Raw genomic sequence first — 21,240 nt, 5'->3', positions numbered from 1 at the left:
AATTAAAATCTCTGCTATAGACAGTAGCTGTATTCTAGAAGTTGAGAAGAGGGTTTTCAGGCACAAGCATAAGTTTTGATTTGCATTCAGTTTGTATGGGTAGTCTGACCCTTTTCCAGTTTAACTGGATATTGTGTTTATGGAGGCATTACAGGAATTATTTTTTTTTCTTGTGCAGGACTTCATGTTTCCACTGATGACCAGTCTTTACCATTATTTGTACTCCATTCTGCTTAAAGAGATGGGTTTAGTTATATTTAAACTGTATGTTATGTATACAGGACAAATGTAAATGGATTCAGGTCTAATAATATTTGCGAATATTTGTAACTAACAATAATGACTTCATATCCTTGTGCAAGATGTTATGTATGAGATTAGATACAAGTCCAAACCAGCAATCAGTTCCATAAAAGCTTTTAATAAAAAGAAATTTTAATTAAAATGTGCAGAAAAGTAAAGAATACAAGTGGAAAATAATCTCTTCCCTATTAACGACTAGTATAAATCAAAAGATGTCTTAACTGTTATAAATTGCAACATTCTCTCCAGTTTTATATGAAAAATATCACAGTTAATGCAGAGCATTATGAATGTAGGTATTAATCTTTCCTCAGCTTTTCCTTCTTGCAAAGACAAAAAAAAAAAAATTTCCTCATGTTTCCAGATTTATTACAGAAGGCACTGAGACATTTAATTACCCCTAAACCCCAATTTTGTTAGACTATTTAATGAGGTCATAACTTTGTCAATAACATTACACTATTTAATAAAGAGGACTACATTCAAACTGCCCTACGACAAATAGGCCTAATTGAGTTTTGTCTGATTATTCAGCTGATATCTGTTGTTAAATGATGAGCAGGAGCTATGGAAGTGTTTGCAAACTGATTTTAGGTCATAGAATCATAGAGTGGACTGAGAAGGGACCTTAAAGACCATCCAGTTCCAGTCCCCCTCAATCAGGTCCACTAAATCAGGTTGCTCAAAGCTCCACCTAACCTGGCTTATTTTAATTCCATGGTTATTTAATTCTGTAGTTGTAGTTCTGTGTTACCCTTCCAAGAAGAGACTGGGATTTATTTGACTTGGAAGGGACAGTTTGAAAACACAGAGGTAAACAGAAGGATTTGAGGGTGGAAGAGTGGCTATTTTGTCCAGCTCGCAGCATGGTGAGGAGCATCCTGTTAACTCTGCAGCTATAAGAACAGTGAAAAATAAACTCAGTGGACATGTTGTTGAGTATGAAAACAAGTACTTTAAAATTCTTTCTTTTTTCATTTGGCATCTGAATGTAGGGAAAGAACTCCACTACTTTGGCTGCAGTCATTTCTAGATAATGTGATTTTTATTCAGAATCCAGAGTAGAGGAAAACATCCTAAAGACCTGTTGGAGGTGGGTGTAACAAAAATGGATTTGGGTTCAGTTGCCACATTTCTGTCACATGCAAAGTCAATAGCCACTTCTGCTTTGTAGTTTCTAGCCACCAAGCATCATCAGGAATCCTCCTTTTGACTTTACTCAAAAATCTGCTGTACAGACCTTAGGTCCTTACATGGCCTCTACATTAGGATTTTTGATAGGATTTTTGATCCTTTCTGTGACCTCTACACTGAGAGTGATTTATTCTTCCTATTGCAGAGGAACATTAATATGATGCATTCTTTGGTAGGTTTATGATTTCTGAGCTTATGGACTTGGGCATGTAAAGAAAATTATTTGTGGCTGTGATAATCAAAACATGTACAGTGGGATATAGAAAATACAGCCTCTGTTCAATGACATCATGTATTACAGCAGAGTCCTACCTAGAAAGGTGTGTTTTTAAAAATAACATCATGGCAGTGGTTTTTTTTTTTTTTTTGATAGTACGAAAGTAAAATAAAGAAAGGTGTTGTTCATAACAAAATTTACTTAATGATACTTTTTTCCTTTTATCTTTCAAGCCTTCTTGGGAGGGCAGGTAGATATGTAGAGGCAAAGGAAGGCATTGTGATCTGCAGTGAAGTGATAATCTTTCAAGCCACTTTGCATACTGCTTTTATAAAAGCACAGAAACTTACAGACATAGCAATGTATTTCCTAGATTCAAAGATCAGGGCACAGATAAATCTTAAATTGTTATGAACAAAATGTTTCTTAGCTTATAGAAACCAAAAATATATTTATGACAGACTCATAGAATGGTTTGGGTTGAAAAGGACCTTAAAGACCATCTCATTCCAGCCCCTCTGCAAAACTTACCCTCTGTCAGTTCAAAGCCTCTACCTTAGTTCTATGACAAGCCCTTGTCAAACTCATGTAGTTTCTGAAAAGAAGACTCATTTTTTTTAATATTGCTGTTGTGTTTGAGGTTAGAGAATCTATGTTTGCTCATTCTAATTAGAAGGAAGCTCAATCCCTCTTCAGGACCCTTTTCCTAAGGAGCTGGAGCCTTGACATGACTACATCCCAGTCTGCATAGGCACCTTCCAGGTGACGTGTCACTTCTGAACAGGATGGGTAGCCTTGGCGACCATGGAGCACACGCCAGTTATCAAATGTCAGTATGTCTCCTATAAAGAGATTGCACAAAGGTCAGTAGTTGGAATGTTAGAGTTGATTCCTTCAAAAATACACAGAGGTCATATCAAGAGTTAGTGAGCAATAATTTTAAGTAGCCCAGCTGGAGATACACAGCAACAACACAGTAATTTTCTCAATTTTAACTTTCTCAAAAAGAGAGGGCAGTTCCTTTTTGAAACCTCTTTCATCTCTTGTATAATGAGGAGTTAAAAAGCAGGCTGGTAGAGGAGTCCATACAGAGAAAATCAAGCCTTGAGGAGAATGCAAATCCATAGAGGTGAAATAAATAAAATGTATGAAAACCACTAGGATACATTTTATTTGACCAGTCGAGTACTAGTTGTACTATACACATATTTACAATCCCTGTTAAGAGAATTTCATGAGAACAAAGTCAAAACACTGAAAGTTGCATAATTAATGCTAGAATACCAATTTAATTTTTCTCCCTTGTGTGTCACCATTATGCTAAATCTTGAATTAAATAAACTCACAGTCTTTCTTATCTTCTCCTCATTCCCCCTACCACCAATTGCGTTAATCAACAAAATGGATGCCACTAATGTAATGTAAGGTGCTTTGTTTTTCCATTAATATGATTTTACATTACACATTATTTTATTGTGTGTTTCCAATGGAGAGAGATTAACTTCCTCACAGACATTTCAGACACAAGGACCATAGTATATGAGTATCTTAGGTTAACTAAATGACACTTTTATCCCCAATTGTCTTGTTTTCTTTATACCTGAATAATAAGTTTTGCACCTTTAAGACTTGTTCCAGAGAGTGAAAAAGAGAAAAAAGAAGCGCACACTTTGTTTTCAGACACTGCACTCACTCCTCCACATTCCTGCTCCTGGACTGTGTTGTCTGTGGATAGACAGCAGGACAGAGCTCTCCTTTACTTTTAGTTAGTTTAACTAGCTGAGGCAAAGAAGTTCCCTAGACTGTAGATTTTTTTTCCTTTCCTTTTTCTTAGACCTGTTTTAACCCGCTCTAGACTGAACACACAGAGAAGCACTGGCAGCTCTGCCTAGGCCGCGGCATTTCCAGCACCAGAGAGACTGATAAAAGACTGAGTGAGCTGAACTGAAACCTGGGGAGGGGACTTTCTGAGTTTGTCATCTCTTTTAGAACAGCAAAGAATTTTATTGTTTAATACTGTTTAAGTTTTATTGTTTAATAAACAGTTTTTTTCCACTTTTCTCCAAAGAAGTATTTTCTCCCAGACCGGTTGGGGGGAGGGGCCGATTAAATCTGCTTTCCTAGAAAAGCCCCTAAGGGAGTTCTCTCCCAAATTTGCCCTGAACTAGGACAAATACAAGGAGGCAGTCAGATACAAAGATGAATGTACTTTTGTAATATCTCTTGAGAGATTCATATATTTATTTTAATGCTGAGGAATGAAAGAACAGAGACTAAGGCCACACATGATATCCCACATAGGATTGCCAATCTATGGTGCTATTGATACACCAGTTTCCAATATGCTATGTAGCATAAAATGCTGTTTTGTATTTAGTTTAGAGATACATTTGACTAATCTATAGGTAGACTATTCCCCCTGCCACTTTTTTCTTCTTTATAGTGTAACAATGGCAAGAGAAATCTATGAGATGAATGCAAGAAAGCAGTACGAAATAAAATAGATGATTGAAAGAGTTTAAGTTCCTCTCAGTACTAGTGCTAGCAGTGTTCAAGTATTTTGACTATCAAGAAAAACGTGGAAAATTGTTGTGAGGAGAAGCAACTTACTGACCTGGTTTCATCTTGAAAGTAAACTTGTGTTCTGTGCTGTTCAATAAATCATTAAATTCCTTTAGAGCTGCATAAAATGGCCTCACTTTTTCAGCTGGTACATCAAACACCGTGTCTCTTGTTGCATTATTATAATTGATGCGAATTGCTTGGCCTCTGGAATCCGTGCTATAAAACAAAGAAAGGGGAATAAAAGGAAATTAAAAAAGAAAAAGGAATGTATTCTGTTGTTACTAAAACAGTTCAAGATGATTAAACAATAACTGAATTCTCCTACTGGAATATCCGCATGTTTCTATACTAAAATTCAGATTGATATGGGATTGGATTTTGCTTACACTCTTTAATTGTAAACTTTTTTAAATAAATAATAAACTTTTTTTTAAATAAGAAAAGAATATGAACATTTGCATTTCATCTTCTGATAGTATATAATTCTTAATCTAAATGTTTCAAATCATGACTCCTCTTGGCAAGATATGTACATGTACATTGGCTGGCATTTGGCTGTTTGCTAACCCATGCCTTTGCCTAGGAGTTGCTCTAATTACCACCACTTCTTGTTTGTGTGTGGAAAAACCTAGTAAGTAGCACAATGCACAGAACAAATCATGCATTTCCCCCCAAAAAAAAGACTAAAGTAAACCAACCAAGCAAAAATCTCCACCCAAACCTAGAACTACAGACCAAGTTAAACCAGTGTTTTCCCACAAGGTGGCAGGAGCTGACCTTCTCCTACCAACACAACATCCACCAGATGACAGGGATTTTCTTTTTCGGTGTTGTTGAAACTACTCACTCTATAATCCTTTGTTTACAGTGCACAGCAAAATCACAGTAATCCACCCCAACATCAGCATAGTCTACTGCAGTAGAGGACAGGATCTGATATGCCTCAGGATTTTGTTTCTTCAGCTTGTTGGATACATGAAATCCATCTACAACTTCACTTTCACCTCCTGCAGCTGTTTGTTTTATACAATGAAGAAACTGAACCTGGAATGAATTAACAGCTCTTTAAAAAAATAATTGGCTTGCATATTTAACAGCTTATTAGTATCAGTTCTCTCACATCTGTGGTTCTTTTATTCTGGTTGTTTGGTTTTTTTCCCAGTGACAGACTGAGCTCTCATTTACTGCAGCTTCACAACACTCTGCCACCAGTATCACAAAGGCAGAAAATTAAAATAGCGTGTTCATAAATCCATCCCATTGGGATATCTTCTAATGCTTGCAACCTGTGAGTCAGTGGCAAAAAGGTCTTGCTTCTCTCCTTTGAGTCCCTCCTTCTCTTCCTACTACTTTCCAGTTCTCTGGAATGATGTGAGTTATGTGGATTATACTTTGATATGACAGGAACCAGGTGAAATAATCTTTTCCCTGGTTTTTCATTTTTACAGAAGGGCCCTGATTTTTTGTCTGTTGTGAAAGGGCAAACAAGTATTTATCTTGTACCAATTCACAAAAAACAGAATATACCATCTTAATTTCTTTCTCTGTTCCCCTCCTGAGCTGAAGAAATGAATCCTAAAATGTCCCAACCTGACTATGGCATTTAGACACCTAACTTTCGTGAAATAATGAGAACAGTACTCACAGCATATAAAGGACCTGAAAGTTTTCTCATATGGCAATATTTTCAATACTTTGTGAATTTATTTTAAAAATTATGGGATATGTGGGAGACATGCTTAATTTATATCATACTGTATAAACTGCATGCCATGTGTATATAGATCAGCATATGCAGATTAATATATCAATATTTTTACATTGTTCTTTTAAGACAAAATTCAGAGCCACTGATCACTAACCATACTTCACACTACAGGAACATTTCCCTTTCCCCTTTTGTGGAGTGAAAAGTCAGTAGATTCAACTTACCCCGGGTGGATGCTGCAGAACAGGGTAATCAGTGTGAAAGCAGAGTCTCTCAGTTGTGTATGCTACATTGTTAGCATCTGCTTTGTCTTGCACTTGCCAAGTCGGTCTTTATAATGAAAGGGAAAAGAGAAAACATGTAAGAACATCCAGCATGCCAGACAGTACACACTGAAACTGTGAAATCACAGTACAACAGTCACTTCATCTTTGGACATGAAAATATTGTAACATTATAAGGAAATAAGGATTTAGCAGTGTCCTTCCACCCCAACAGAGGCTTATTTCACCAGTCCTAGATAAAACTTCAGTGTCTCAAGGGACATCTGGCATCAGGGCAGTACCTAGAAGAAGGATGGCTTTCCAGTGATGGCAAAGGCCAGCTGAAGACACTAACCAAGAGGCTTCTGCCAGCAGAAATCATCCTAGTAATGATGCTTCAGAAATAAGTGAGTAGAAGCTGGCCCATTTCTTTTTATCAACCTTTCACTTTCCCTCTGCCACATGGAGCACATTATCAGTGAAATTCAGAACTTGTAGAGGCCATGTAATTTTCCCCAGAAGTTATTTTTAAGGCTCCATAAAATTAGAAAATATAGAGTATTCTTTACAGGGGGATCTTCCCTGTAAGCTGAAAATTTGCTTCTGGAGAAAAATGTCTTGATGAAAGACTTTGAAACTTCTTCCCTTTGTATGACATCTTTTTGAGAACTTGCTCTGTTTACTTTATTACATAGTTTCTCTCTTGGAATTTGGCACAATTCAGTAAAAAGTTTTCTGATGACTGCAATGAAAAAAGTAAGTCACAGCTATATGGCAATGACATGAATGCCTCATGTTGCTGCACACACAAAATGGGTTTTGAGTGACACACCATGCAGGAGAATCTGAGACCCAGGACCACAGGTTTTGTATACACAAAGTTCACATAATTGAAGACAATCCTCAGCAGATGCATGTTATAGATCCAGATGTTTGTCTGGAAAAGTGTAATTTACCATACAGAGATGATAAAATTGCATGCACATAAATGACCAAAAAGAAATTGTGAAACTCATTTTCCCTTGTGGAATACTATAGACAAAATATGTTCCACATGGTGTATGCCTAGTTTTGCTTCTTAATAACAGTTTAAAAAGAAAATAGGCTAAAGAATATGGAGATAAAATTATTTATATATAGTATATAAATACTTTTGTTCTAGGAGTGGCATTTAGTATAGAAATTATGCAAAATGCTAAAATTAGATTTCTGCAATTTCCAGAGGGAAAACCCTCTTGAGTATCTGCAAATGTGTTTAACTGCCTAGGAGAAATAGTTTTTATTATTTGGTATGGCACATATTCATCAGTACATTACTTAAGCAACAGCACATACTCATCATCACATAACCTCAGTACTCAAGTATAACAATTTCAACCACACTTCAGCTGTCTGACAGCCAAAAAATAGCCCCTTTTTATAATTCCTGTAATTAGTGCTGAAGGCAGCTCGATTTGCTCCATCTTATTTTATAGGCTGCAGTGTCACTTGATGGTTCTAAAACAATTTAACACATTTTAATTGTCTTTTTTATATGAAATATATAAAATTGCTGGAGTGATAACACTTTATAGACGCATCAGAAACTTTTGTAAAAGCAGTCATTGCTTTTGTATTGTCAGGATTTGCAAGGGAAGCTTTCCTTCCACACAGTGAGCTTTGGTCAAAGCCCAAGCTACTGACTTGAAGTCAAAGAGGTGAATGGGGAGCACAGCATTGAATATGGGAAAAAATCAACCTCACTTTGTCCAAGTCTCAACTGAACTGAAGCATCAACTTGGCCATGTTGGGGGTACAGGTAGTAAGGGTACGTCAGAGGACTCCGGGACCTTAAGGAGATCAAAGTGGGTTGGAATGGTTTGTGGTTTAATAATTAGGATCAGATTTCAAAGCCCATTGTTCAGACTGTTTGATAGAAGGAGGAAGATTGGCACCAAGCAGGTGTAGCAAAGTTTTTGCATTAGATAGCAACATGTGTTCAGTCTTCATCAGTAGAAAACCAGGCTGTCCTTCATCTCCTTAGTCCTGCCAAAGTGCAGCACTAGGAACTGAAGCCATATTTGAATCATTTGGTCTTACACTTCATTAAAAGTCTATGTCTTATACATATGAGATTTGGGACACGTGTCCTTCTCTTGCTGCTGAAGACCTCCAGGTGACACTGATGGATTGGCTGTTTCCATGGCAGTGCTGGAGCCCTGAAGGAAGGCCTTCACACCACAGCAAGCACTGGAAAAGGCTTCAGAAAAGGAGGAGGAACACAAGGTCTAGGGTGTGAGAAGTTGGAGAAATGAATTGCAGTATGACTGGAGACTTCATTAATGCAGTTGGGTCTCCATAATGGAAAGAAAAAGGTTAATTTAAAAATGGGGAAACTCTTAATGTTGTTATATGGCTGATACAGAGAATGTTTCCTCTTTTTACAGTAATGACATTTTAGGGAGGTCACACCAAGCAGACATCTAGACAAGAAGAAAGGCTTTTCCTTTCATGTGTTAGAATTGTATTCATTGGTGTTACATTTCAGTTTAAAATTCAGAGTTCTGTTGAGGTAATGTTTAATTTGGCAAGTTTGCCAACTCCAAGTTTATCCTTTTATTTATCATATTTTGTAGGCCATGTATTTGGCTCCCAGTAAAACACCAGGGAAATAATAACCCAGAGTTATTATTTTACTACAGTTGTAAAAGCCACCTCAGAACTGGATGACAGTAAGAACTGAACTTCTGTTTCAGAGATGAAAATTATGGTAAGTACCAGCTACAAACATTTCTTCTTAGTTAGATGGAGGTCACTGATTCAACTTAGCAAGACATGAGTTGCCACCATGGTTTGTCTGCTCGTTTAGTAGGTGCTTGCAGAGGTAGAACTTCAATTTGCCAGTTCTTGGCATCAAAAGGATAATTTACAAGTGCCTGCTTGTGCTCCTTCAAGATGAACTCTGCTTGTTGGGATTGGCTATGGCTTTCCAGAGCATACTCTGCTGAAAGCAGGAAAATGGGTACTCAGCCCATCGTCTTGGTGATGTGGGCTACGATACCATCACCTAAGTCTTACCTATAGCCATGATTCAAAATCAGACTAAGGAAAAGTTTCAGAACAGATAACTTCCTCTGTTCAGAATGGGACAGGATTAGGGATTTCTGGTTTTGTTTCATGGCATAGATAAGTAAGTCTACCTTACTGTTACCCTATATTCAACAACATTTGTTTTCAGGCACTCTTCCTTCTCTCAGCAGTTAATGTTATTTCTGCTCTTCTCTACATACCCTACCTGTAACAGCAAAGCAATTCTCTTTTACAGTATATGAACTTGATGCCAAATTTTCTAATATATAGAGAAAAAAACATACACCTTACTTTAACATATAAATCCTCAAAAGAGATATAACAAGCTTAGACGAAGAACATTAGAGGTGATTACAACACTGGGAAAACAAAGATTTTATAAAACAAACTCACCCATAAAATGTGAGACGCAGGAACCCAATCCTGCGGCCAAGTCTAATCAATTCTCCCTGCCTTGTAGCAGCTCCTGTCAGTAGAACAATTCCTACCTTCTTTAGCGTGCACAACCACCTGTATGCACTTTCATCATTGTACATGATCTCTTCAAAAGGTGTTTTGGGAAGCTGAAGGTCTGAGCCCCAGTACTTATGTTCTGAAAGGGAAGAAATAAAGAAACAAGTTTTTAGCTCTTTTAGCATCAAAGCTCTTCAGTTTACTGGCTTGTATGCACAAACATACACACATGTTCAAAGATAGGGCACAGTAATGGGTAAAAAGGACAAAAGTGCTAATTCTTACTTTTTTTTTTGTTTTGCATAAAGTTAGCATTGATTCTAGTTTTTTGCAAAACTTGAAACATTACTGGTTTAAGTCAAGCATTCTCTTAAATATTGAATCAGGGCTTTTATTCTTACAGTAAAGACATATTTGTTTTTCCTTGCTATTATATATTTAATCTGAAGCTGCTATTCTTAGAAGAGTGTACTATGAAGCATGAAAAGATTTTATCTAGTATAATTGTTTTGTTTAAATCACAATTACCTTACTTGGTGTTTTAGCTAGTATTCAGATAACTTGCCCAACCATCAGTCACAGAGATCACACATTAGAAATGAGACCACATAAACATTTGTAAAATTATGCAGGCATAATTTTATAGGTGGCATCACTTATAAAACACCTGCATCTGTATTTATTCCCACATCTCTTCGATGGACTGGACAAATAAAACCTACAAATTCCAAGGAGCTTTCAGAATTAAAATCTCAATTCTGTAAAGGGCAATTTTACCTGGTGACTGAAGGACATACTATAGTTCAAACAACTGTGAAGGCCGGGTTTGGGCTTCTTTTTTACCTCTTTCTAGATATAGGTAGGAAGCACAAAATACAATGTGCTCTTAAAAAAAAGTTGAACTTAGACACTACAGAGGTAAATATTTTTCAACAACTAGTGCTCTTCTTTCATCTGGCTAAGGCTACTTAGAGATGGTCCAAGAATCAGCACACACATGCCCATATATGAGCTATTCGCAAAGATGATCTTTTATGGTCTACGCATGTTTGAAAGAAGTAGCAGTATGATTCAACAAGCTGTTGAATTTTGTAACATGTTCACAAAATAAAAAAGTGCAAATCTTGAGGAGACATATAATTTCACATCATTAAATTCCTTTTTGATACCACTCCATGGTCAGTTACTCACTGCTCCACTGTGTTTAGCTTAATATACATCTTTTCACATGTTTGAAAGATGGTGAAAAAATAAAATATGAATGTTTTCCCTTTACTCTATTATAAGTTAAGAAATTAAATAGACTTATGTATAAGTCTATTTGTCTTATGTATAAGTCTTATGTTGTATAAGTATGCTAAGAATGCCCTTTGAAAGACAGAGCAGGTGAATAATCATGTGAAAACTAACAGAAGATTTTAAGTTTAATCTTTTCCATCCTAGTTTTCTTACTGAATTGCTAATAAATATTTTCCTAATTTTCCAGAAACAAAAAGTAGAATTTCAAGGATTATATCAACAGATTTTTCTTCACTTTGGGAAATAAATACATGCACCTAGAATTGAACTGCAGTTCCAGGAGTCCCAGGCTTCCAAGGGCACATGGACTGTAGTGTGCTCTTGTTCAAGCTCCCAATTGCTCTTGCTAGAAGTTTCACCTGATATGGGATGACCCGTTTGCAGCAGGGCATGGCCTGTGGTGTTGGGTCTTGTGATGGGTTTGGCTTTTGTTACAGACCTGGGCTTTGTCACAGCACTGCAGAACAGCACATGCTCAGCACAGCAGGCTGGGACTGTCTTGGATTTTGGCATGACAAATCTGTCAACTCCTGTAGCTGCCCTGTGGAACTACCACCCTCCATCCTCCACCCAAGCAGACCTGCAGCACTGGCTACTGTCCTCTGGCCTCACATCAAAACAGCTGTGGAGCCAAAGGGAGGCGAAAGCTAAATTCAAATGTTTCTCATATCACTTGACTTGAAGAGAAATATTTTTTCTGGGAATTTAGCCTTTGCCAGACTCTGAAATGTATTTGGGAAAAATACCATAACAGTGTCTGCTGACTGAAGAGATATTTAACTTCTACGGTACTGCTACAAGGTGGAAATTGCAAAGTGTCAAGGAAACTGAACTCTACACTGATACTCCCAAAACAGTTTACTAAAACTGAAGAGTTTTTTTTCCTTTAATGTTTCACCACTTGCATTTTAAAAGCACCAACAAACAAAAATAGTTGCCAAACACCAACAAAACAAAAATCTAGAGATTAAATACGATTCAGTCCTGCTGAGCAAGGCCATAAACACTTTTCCTCAAAGTTTCACTTTTCTCATATAAATTCCTTTCCAGTGACAAGTATAGCCAGCATCCTTAATGGTTTAGGTTTGTCTCTCTTTTTTAAGGTGCAAGCTGATACACAAATGCATATAAATCCTCCCTCAAATTTCAGAGAAGACAGGCTCCAAGTTTCCAGCCCTTCAGTGCCATGCTGATGCAGTCAAGAGCTTGGCCTTTGAGTTACTGCAGGAGCAGCCTTTTCTCCTTCACATCTGCCAGTGTACTCCGTAATGACACCATGGTAAATACACCAGAAGTTGAAACCTTGCATATAGCTCCAAGTGGTAATATAAATGTCACGACACCATTCAATACTAAATATCCCAAAGAAAATGATTAATTTTAGCACAGAATTTCCTGCAGACTTTTTAATTTTTATGCTTTACATATTAGTAATTGTGGGGTTTTTTCAGAGAGCTCTTAGAGTTTAATTTAAATACACTAGTGACAATTTTGACCCTTCTAGTAGCTGCAATAGTTCTGAGGTCTAATTTCTAACACTTATGTCTGATATAAACATGAACTGCTTTTAAACAATTCATATTTATATGAAAAACAGTGAAGGAATTCTCCTGACTGGTCAAAGAGAGCATCACAGCCTGGTGAGCACAACAGCAATAGGTGAGAGACAAGTCATAGGTCTGTGCTAAAAGAAGCAGCATTTATACCTCGGCTCCAGATGAAAATGTTCTATGTTGTCCAATATTTACAATTTGACAGATTGCTAGGTCCACAATCAATTGGAAAAGGGACAGAACAGCAAAACTCAGAGAATGGAAAAAAAGATCTTGTGGTATGCAGATAGTTACATTCTTACATTTAAAAGTGTTTTTTAAAAAGATTGCCTGAAAGTCTTAGAAAACTGTATGCTCCCCATGGCATGTTATTCTTCCACATACCAAACAACAGGAACTTTGGAACTTTCTACCCATCTTTATGCACAAAATCTCTTCAGCCTGAAAATCTATCAAGGAGCTGCACTGCACTGCACAGGGACTGTACTCTTTGGCAGTATTTCCTGGGGGTAACTGATCCCACTCAAGAGCTTCATTGTTTTATCGTGTCATCATAGAACGATTTCTTCCCACTGCTAAGGCAGTAAATACAGTTTCCATTGTACTATAGTAGAAGTATTAGAACATATGCTCTAAAAGCTGAAGGGGTAGGAAAAATAGGAATGAGTCATTATTGTCTGGACAGCCTTAGGTCTCACTTGCACAGCACAGCTGCAGTTGCCAAATTAAAAACCTTTATGTTTGCAAATCTCAGAATCAGCTAGGTTGGGAAAGACCTTTGTGATCATCAAATCCACCCCATGACCGAGCACCACCTTGTCAACTAAACCATGGCACTGAGTACCACATCCAGCCCTTCTTAAACATCTCCAGCACGGTGACTCCACCACGTCCCTGGACCCCCCCTCCCAATGCCCTATAACCCTTTCTGGGAAGAAATTCTTCCTGATGTCCAACCTGAACCTTCCTGGTGCATCTTTAGTCTGTGTCCTCTTGTTCTGTCACTGGTTGTCTGGGAGCAGAGCCCCACCCTTATCGGGCTACAAGCTCCTTCCAGGGAGCTGTGGAGAGTGATGAGGTCACCCTGAGCCCCCTTTCCTCCAGGCTACACAGCTGAGCTGCTCTTCAGAGGACTTATGTTCCAAGCCCTTCACCAGCCTTGCTGCCCTTCTCCGGACATGCTCCAACATCTCAATGTCCTTCCTAAAGTGAGGGCCCAGAACTGGTCACAGCACTCAAGGTGCTGCCCAGCCAGTGTTGAGCACAGGGGAACCATGATCTCCCTGCTCCTGCTGGCCACGCTATTCCTGATCCAGGCCAGGAGCCATTGGCCTTCTCGGTCACCTGGCTACACTGCTGGCTCACAGTCAGTCTGCCACCAGTCAGCACCCCCAGGTCCCTTTCTGCCTGGCTGCTGTCCTGTCCCTCTGTCCCCAGCCTGTAGTGCTGTAGGGGTTGTGGTTTTGATGAACCTCTCCTTGCTGGATTCAGCCCATCTATCCAACCTGTCCAGGTCCCTGTGCAAATGTAACTGAACAACTCATACGGGATAAAAACAAGCCTTACAGAATTACTTTGTATCTTTATGGATAATTTATATTATGACTACTAAAATCCCAGATCTACGTGCTTTTCAAAATGGAAAGTATTAAACTCTTTTGAAAGAATTAACGCCTCTTTCAATAATTTCAGAACAATAATTTGGGGGGGGGGGGAAGGAAAAACAAAAATCCCATTTCTTGATCATAACAGGTTAGTCCTAACTACATTAGAGTTTGCATAAAATGAGAAGATGCCCTTTGTTCAGTACCTGCAGATGGTGTGCATGCATCAACACTTGGAATTATCCAGCATTTACTACACAACTTGGGACAATACTGGTCAAATCTTCTCGAGTAATATAAGAAAATCTAGACACCAATGGAGTAAATTACTTAATCTAAAATTATTTTGCCTACAGCATCTATCTTAATGTTTGTTGAAAGCCAAGTGTTTTTTTGCTGTATTGTGAGTTATGTATATGGCAGCCTAACTCATCATTAAGCCATTATTAGTTATTACTGCAGGATAAATTCAAATGACCAGACTTCTAAAGTAAAACACTACTTTTAACTTCATCCTCCTAAAATTATTATCTCTCAGGACCTAGCAGGGAAACTGAAAACAGCATTGATGCTGTTTGCATCCTGATTCAAACTTTTACAGAGCTGGATATAAACATTCAGTACCATATTATCACGTTTTAAAGAATTATCATCATTTGAAACCTTTAAACTGCTGTTTAAACCTTAACCCAATCTAAGGTTAAAAATATTAGGTACCACTACAGACTAGCTCTGCAGAATCTCCTCTTTCACCCAACAGGAAAAAATTATTGTGATGTTATCTAATTTCCACCCCCACCCCCCCAAACCCCCCAGCCCCATCCTATTGTTGGAATGCCAGCACGTTGGAAAATGAGCCTCCACAAACACAATGGAACTAGATACTGGATACTGGCTTACTCAGTGTCTCTCACAAGCACCCTTTACTCCCCCCAGCATCTGAATTACAGACATGGTAAATTATTCCTGTGACATCTGCTGCTTAGAACTCCAGTAAACAGAAAGAAAAAAGAGCATCTTTGAGACACCACAGCTGTAGAAGTAGAATATGGCTCTTTGGCTGTTCTTTTGGGAGTATATTGTAAGCTGGGCTGAAATGAGCCTTGACATACACAAATAGCAGATTTTGATTTTGCACATTGCATGGATAGGATCTGGCAATGCTTTAAAAGAGAAATCTTGACATACTGCCATAGAGCTATTTATAGTCGCTTCATCATGTACTGAAAATCTGACCTACTCTTCTTTTTGGGCTTGACACAATGTCTGACATCTGCGTTTTTTGAATCAGAAGCCATGATGGAAAAACATTTTTTAAAAAAGCAGCACTAAAAGCAAATAACCACTTGCAAAAGAAAAAAAAAAAACCAGCCACAGCTGCGAATGTCAGCAGTGAAGGTTAACCTTTAGCTACAGCAATCTGGCAAGCTTCTATTTCTCTTTGTTGAATCAGCATGCAGGGCTGGCATTTCATAGCATTGTCTGTAACATTATACTGCTGGGCTATGGTTAGCTACTCAAGGGCATGCAATTTGCAGTGTGCACTCACCACAAGGAAGTGTGTTCTAAACTTACCAAAATACACAACGAAAAACAGATCCTAAACGGCCAGCAAGCAAACTCACAGCCTTTTTTGCAACTGAAACCTGGGAAAAACTGCAAGAAGGTGTCAATCATAATGAGCCAGGGAGCTCATTATTATCATTGTCTCAGAGCATGAGGAAGAGATGAATGGCACCACTAAAAGAAAAAAAGCCAGTTAATTGGTGTAATGTTTATACACAATTTCTTCAGACTGACCATGTGAAACAGAATTTGAAAAAGCATTGCCCAAAGAATGAAACAGATCTTTGGTGTATATTTTTACCTGGATGGCTCCAATGGAGAAGGGCAGTGGCAAAGCAGAGAACTGGCTTCTAAAACATGCACTGTATTTAGATGCCAAAGGTAAGCACTGTGCAAATGCATGCATGTGAAGGCAAATCACAGCCAGTTAAGACTTCATAATAGGTGAGAAAGGTAGCACTACATCTGAAGTATTGAAATCTCAGTAATTAATACCTTTGCCAATGAACACAACCTGAGAGCTAGATTATTTTGCCTGGGTATTAATTAAGGCAATTTACGTTGATCCCTTTGAAGTCTACAAAACATCCTGCTAGCTTTCATAGCATATTCATTTTCACAAATAAAAGTTCTTGCCATCTGAAAAATCAAGTCTAGTTTCCCTGAATGAGGTCTGTATCTTCACCATATTCACTCTAGAAGCGTGCCAAACTCTTCAAAATAGTAAACATGACTGTTTATTTTTGCCAAAAGTAAAGTAGATAGAAAATTTTATATTACCAGGGGAAAAGAGATCCATTCTGAACTACAAAGAGTGTATTACAGCATCCACTGAAATGAATGGAGATATTTCTTATCTTTTAAACCAGTAATGTCCTATTTTAACAGATACTGTCTTAACACTGAACACAGATGCACAGCTTTCTGCAAGAGCAGATCTCACAGGAACACTGTCAAGAGCAATTGCAGGCATCCTGCAAGCTTTCACACCTCCATGCTCAGTCTGAAATGCTGTCAAAGTAATGATGAAATGCATCATGCCAAACCTCGTGGGTTTATAATTATCCACTCTAAAGGGTAAGTGATTTGTACAGGGTAAATATTACAAAGACAGTTGTACAAAATACTTTCTTATCAAAAGACAGTCTACTACTAAAATATGCATGGGAAGCAAAGCAAACACAACCTGAACTTCAGCACTACACACTGCTAGGCTACAGTTACTTTTTAACAAGAAGGCCATGAAAAAGGGGAAAAAATATTTCAATTGCAACTCCCTTGCAATTCCAAATAATCTTTCTTTTTAGAAAAATTTAAATAGTTTAAACAGCACTCATACACTTCCATAGTCACAGACCACTGGTGGTCCATGGCTCATTTATGAGACCAACTAACATTTTCTGGAAAGAGAAGGCTTTTAGGAAAGTAAGTGCTGCCCAATTAGTTGTATTTCTCTCAGGTATAGAAGGTGGAAGAGGGAAATGATAACCACGGGTCCCTGTCACACATGCACAGCCTGGCACTGGGCGTCAAGGGCTGTTGCTACGGCTTCAGCTGGGTAGACCAAGTCCTCACACAGGCACCTCCAGCCAGCACAGTCAATGTCAAACCACTTGCATTTGTCACAAGCATGGCAGAGATGGATTTAATTCCTACCTGGCAAAAATAAATCTGCTCGCATTACAGCTCTGGCTTCTTCAGAGAAGCATCTTTTTTTCAACCACTCAGCTTCATATTCACTTGTGTGCTCATCAGGCCATGTAATAGAGATCTTTCAACACAAAGGAAAAGGTGAGTTTAAAAAAAATGTTTGAAAAACATCATCTAGAACAACAAAATCCCTTAGAAACGGCAGAAATTGTAATACTTAGATCAATACTATCAGAGTTAAACTTTCCCTGAAACATGATAGCAAACAAGTAATGAAAACCCAACTGAAACACCATTCAATTCTGACACTTTTTATAAATGTTCATTTTCATTTCAACCCATGACCTAATTTGCTGGTTTGTGTGGACTGCTTCCACTGTGGGAGCTGCACTTAACAGAAAGAAGGGAATTGTAAAAACTGGCACGTATCACTGGGGAGAGCACTTCACCCCAGCTCAGAAGAGTGAAAATTTCTTGCAAAACTCTGACAGGTTGTGAGAAAAGAAAAAGAACAAGACAGACAAGGACCTTTTGCTAGGAGAGAAATCCAGCACCTACTTTTGAAGTCAGCCCTCTATCAAATGAATTTTTAAAAAAGTGTTTAAAAATTTTAAAAAGTCCGGAAAAAAACATGGATAGAAAGCATATGGCTTTGCTTGTCATGAACTGAAAGAGCTCAATCCAGCACAGACCCTCAGCTGAATTTTTAAGGTGGATGAATAGGTATCAATTCCCAATTCACATGACTCTGCTCATTCACATGATGGTAAAACACTATTAGTATCATTTTAGTATTAGTGCTGTGCTTTTATCAGTTTCTGAATATAAGTGGAAGCAGACAATTCCTAATTTGCCTGATCAAATAATGAATTTACATTGCATTAATTTTGTCCACAATCAACTTGGGAGCCCAGAATTCCTCACCAGAGACCCTTATCCTGTGGCTGAGGTACTCACACATGAGTCAGCTTCTGCACACTGCCTCTGCAGCAAGGCTGCCCCATCTGACCCAGGGCTGACTGCTACATATTCAATATGTTTAAAACATCTTTAAGTATAAAACCAAGGAAATTAGTTTGCCAAAGGAGCCACGTACTGCTTTTAATAAAACATTTTTAAAAATCTAAATAATTTAATAGGATTTTATATATCAGGAAAGATTGACATTCATGAGGAGGGCAGCTCCTATCCTCTCTTGCTTGAAAACCTTTCATTTTGCAGGAAGAAATGTTAATGTAGATAAGTAGACAGGGATACAGACATTAGTCCAATTCTGATAATTGGATTTAATTTGGTTTGAGTGTTCACTCAAGATAAAGGTTATTTTGCAATGAAAGTTTGCTAATAAAGCTGATAATTTTGTTATAGATTAAAGTCATCATTGTCTTGCCATTCGTTTTTCATATTTTCAAGCCATTTACTTAAAAAATAAAGAGAGGAAAAAGTGCAAGTATGATTAAATGTGCAAGAAATGTCTGTATTTTCAACAACTAGTGATGAAGAAGAATATGGCAGAATTTCGAAAAGCATTATTATATTATAAAAGCTGAAGCTTGGGTTTATGCAGTCTCTGCCTAACATCCATACAGTGAAGTTTCACATGAAGGTGGAACAATACGAATTCCGCAAACTGCGATTCTTCCTGAAAGCTTTGCAAATACCTGGTAAGGTTTGCAAAAAAGCAAACTGTCATTACGACTGCGACTTGGAATTGTCTCGAATTTAGATTAATAAGCATCGTTAGACAACTTTCACGAGAGGGTGAACGATGGTTTGCTTCAAATACCTTTTTGCTATCTGCTAGAGCAACCTGCTTCACCACGATGTCGACATCCAGATCCTCGAGGAGCAGCCTGCGCGCCCCGGCGGAGGGCAGGAAGCAGAGTGGGCACTGGCAGCTGTCCCGCAGCCACACGCAGGGGTAGCTGCTCTCGCTCCCGTCCTCCCACTGCACGCACACGAAGTGGCCCTCGCCCGCAGCCCGCACCTTCCGCACGGCCGGGCTCATGCTGAGCCAGCTCCGCCGCTCTCCGGGACACCGGGACTCGGGACACCGAGTCTGCGCTCCGCAGGGCCGCGGGGCCGCCTCCTCCGCCTTCTGGGCTCTGAAATCAAAACGTCACAGGGAGACGTCAGAGGGAACTCCGTCATGGAGCTCCTGAAACCATTTGCCGTTTGTTTTTCAGATTTTCAAGCCATTTACTTAAAGAATAAAGAGAGGAAAAAGTGTAAGCCATTAAATGTGCGAGAAATGTCTGTATTTTCAACAACTGGTGATGAAGAAGCATATGGCAGAGTTTTAAAAAGCATTATTATATTATATATTGGGTTGTACCTTTTTGCGTTCTATAGCAAAAACATCAGAGGGAACTCCATCACAGAGCTTCTAAAACACCACCAAGAGCAGCTTATTTACTGAAGAAGCAAGTACAGCACAAGGACAGTCCTACAATGATTCTCCCTTCCAACTACCTAGACTTCAGGAATATTCATTATATTGTGAGAAACACCAATCACTTGGTTTTTTAAAATTTTAAAAGTTAAATAACAATAAAATGGTTATAAAAATAGCAATATAATTAGAGTAATAAAATTTGGACAATTTGGATTAGGACAATATGAGACAATAAAAACAAAGAGTCACAGACAGTCTGGGTACCTTTTCTGGGCAAAATAAGCCCAAAAAGGACACACGTTAACAGAGGAGTAACCCTTAAAAGCAATAACCTGTTGCATATTCATACACCTCATACATGATGCATAAATTCCATTCAAACACACGATTCTGTCTGGTCATCGCCAACTTCTTTCTCTTAATCCTGACGGCGCCTTCAGGACTGAGCGAGGCAAGAAGTTAGTTTCTTCTGATAATGGAGCAATAAATTATTTTTCTCTGAAAGATTTAGGTGTCCTTTGGCTGCTATCTCGCTGCGAGTCCTCTCTTGAAAAAAGATCTATGCTATCTTACATAGCATAGTTTCTATTTTAACACGATGTTATAACCTAAAACTATATTTAACACCCTACTTAAGAAAATTAATACAGCATAACTTTCTAACATAACACATATAATATTCGTTTTAATATTTGAAAAGCCAATCATAAAATACACATTTTTCACAATATGTTGCTGACAGAGGATATACTCAGACACATCTATTAAAAAATCCCTTCAATTTGATCTGTCATCTTGGCTGTCTTTTGTTGCTACGCCCTCTGACTAGAGATGATGCAACAGCCCTGAAACCTGCTGTCCCTGTGGCTGGGGTAAGGGCAAACCTGGCCCCAGCAGGTGAGTCTGTGGGCCCCAGCCTCCCCCACCTGGCACACAGCCAGAGTACATTTTAAGGACAAACGCTGGGTCTGGCTTTCTTGTGGATACCTTCTTCTTCCCCAGCCTTGTTTACTTCTCCCCAGCCCTGAGGTAACTGGACAATACTGTCACTGTTATCTCATGCTCCCTTAGGCAGCTGAACTCCCAGTCCAAAGTTCCAGTCCGGAGGCAAATTCAGGAAGGGGTGGGCTTGGGTGGTCACAGTTTCATTGTGCAGTTTTGCCACAAAGGGCAACAATTCCTTCATAACAAGGTTTGAGCCCTTAGCCATAATGTTTCGGTCTCTCATAGAAAGACACCTCAAAACCAATTCCACAAACCAAAAGCCAGAGCTACAACTAACCATGTCCAAAACCTAAAGTATGAAAGTACATACACCATAACCCCTGCTGTGTATACTATGGAAGAGAAAACATACAATCCACCCCCCTGCAAGGAAAAGCTTTGTAAATGTGACTTTAG

The 21,240-nt window shown here is 38.5% G+C and overlaps 1 protein-coding gene across 1 annotated transcript; it reads right to left on the bottom strand.

Moving 5' to 3' along the window:
* Positions 1–401: 401 nt before the first annotated feature.
* Positions 402–19,551, bottom strand: BBOX1 (gamma-butyrobetaine hydroxylase 1; the record flags this gene model as incomplete). Its single annotated transcript, XM_059848394.1, has 7 exons — positions 402–2,556; positions 4,329–4,495; positions 5,127–5,323; positions 6,212–6,317; positions 9,713–9,911; positions 17,451–17,565; positions 19,231–19,551. Coding segments are annotated over 7 exons (1,266 nt in total), but the record flags the coding sequence as incomplete, so codon positions are not given.
* Positions 19,552–21,240: the final 1,689 nt, after the last annotated feature.

Source organism: Haemorhous mexicanus, chromosome 6, assembly GCF_027477595.1.
Source record: "Haemorhous mexicanus isolate bHaeMex1 chromosome 6, bHaeMex1.pri, whole genome shotgun sequence".
Taxonomy (NCBI): domain Eukaryota; kingdom Metazoa; phylum Chordata; class Aves; order Passeriformes; family Fringillidae; genus Haemorhous; species Haemorhous mexicanus.
This window is presented reverse-complemented; position numbering and strand designations above follow the sequence as displayed.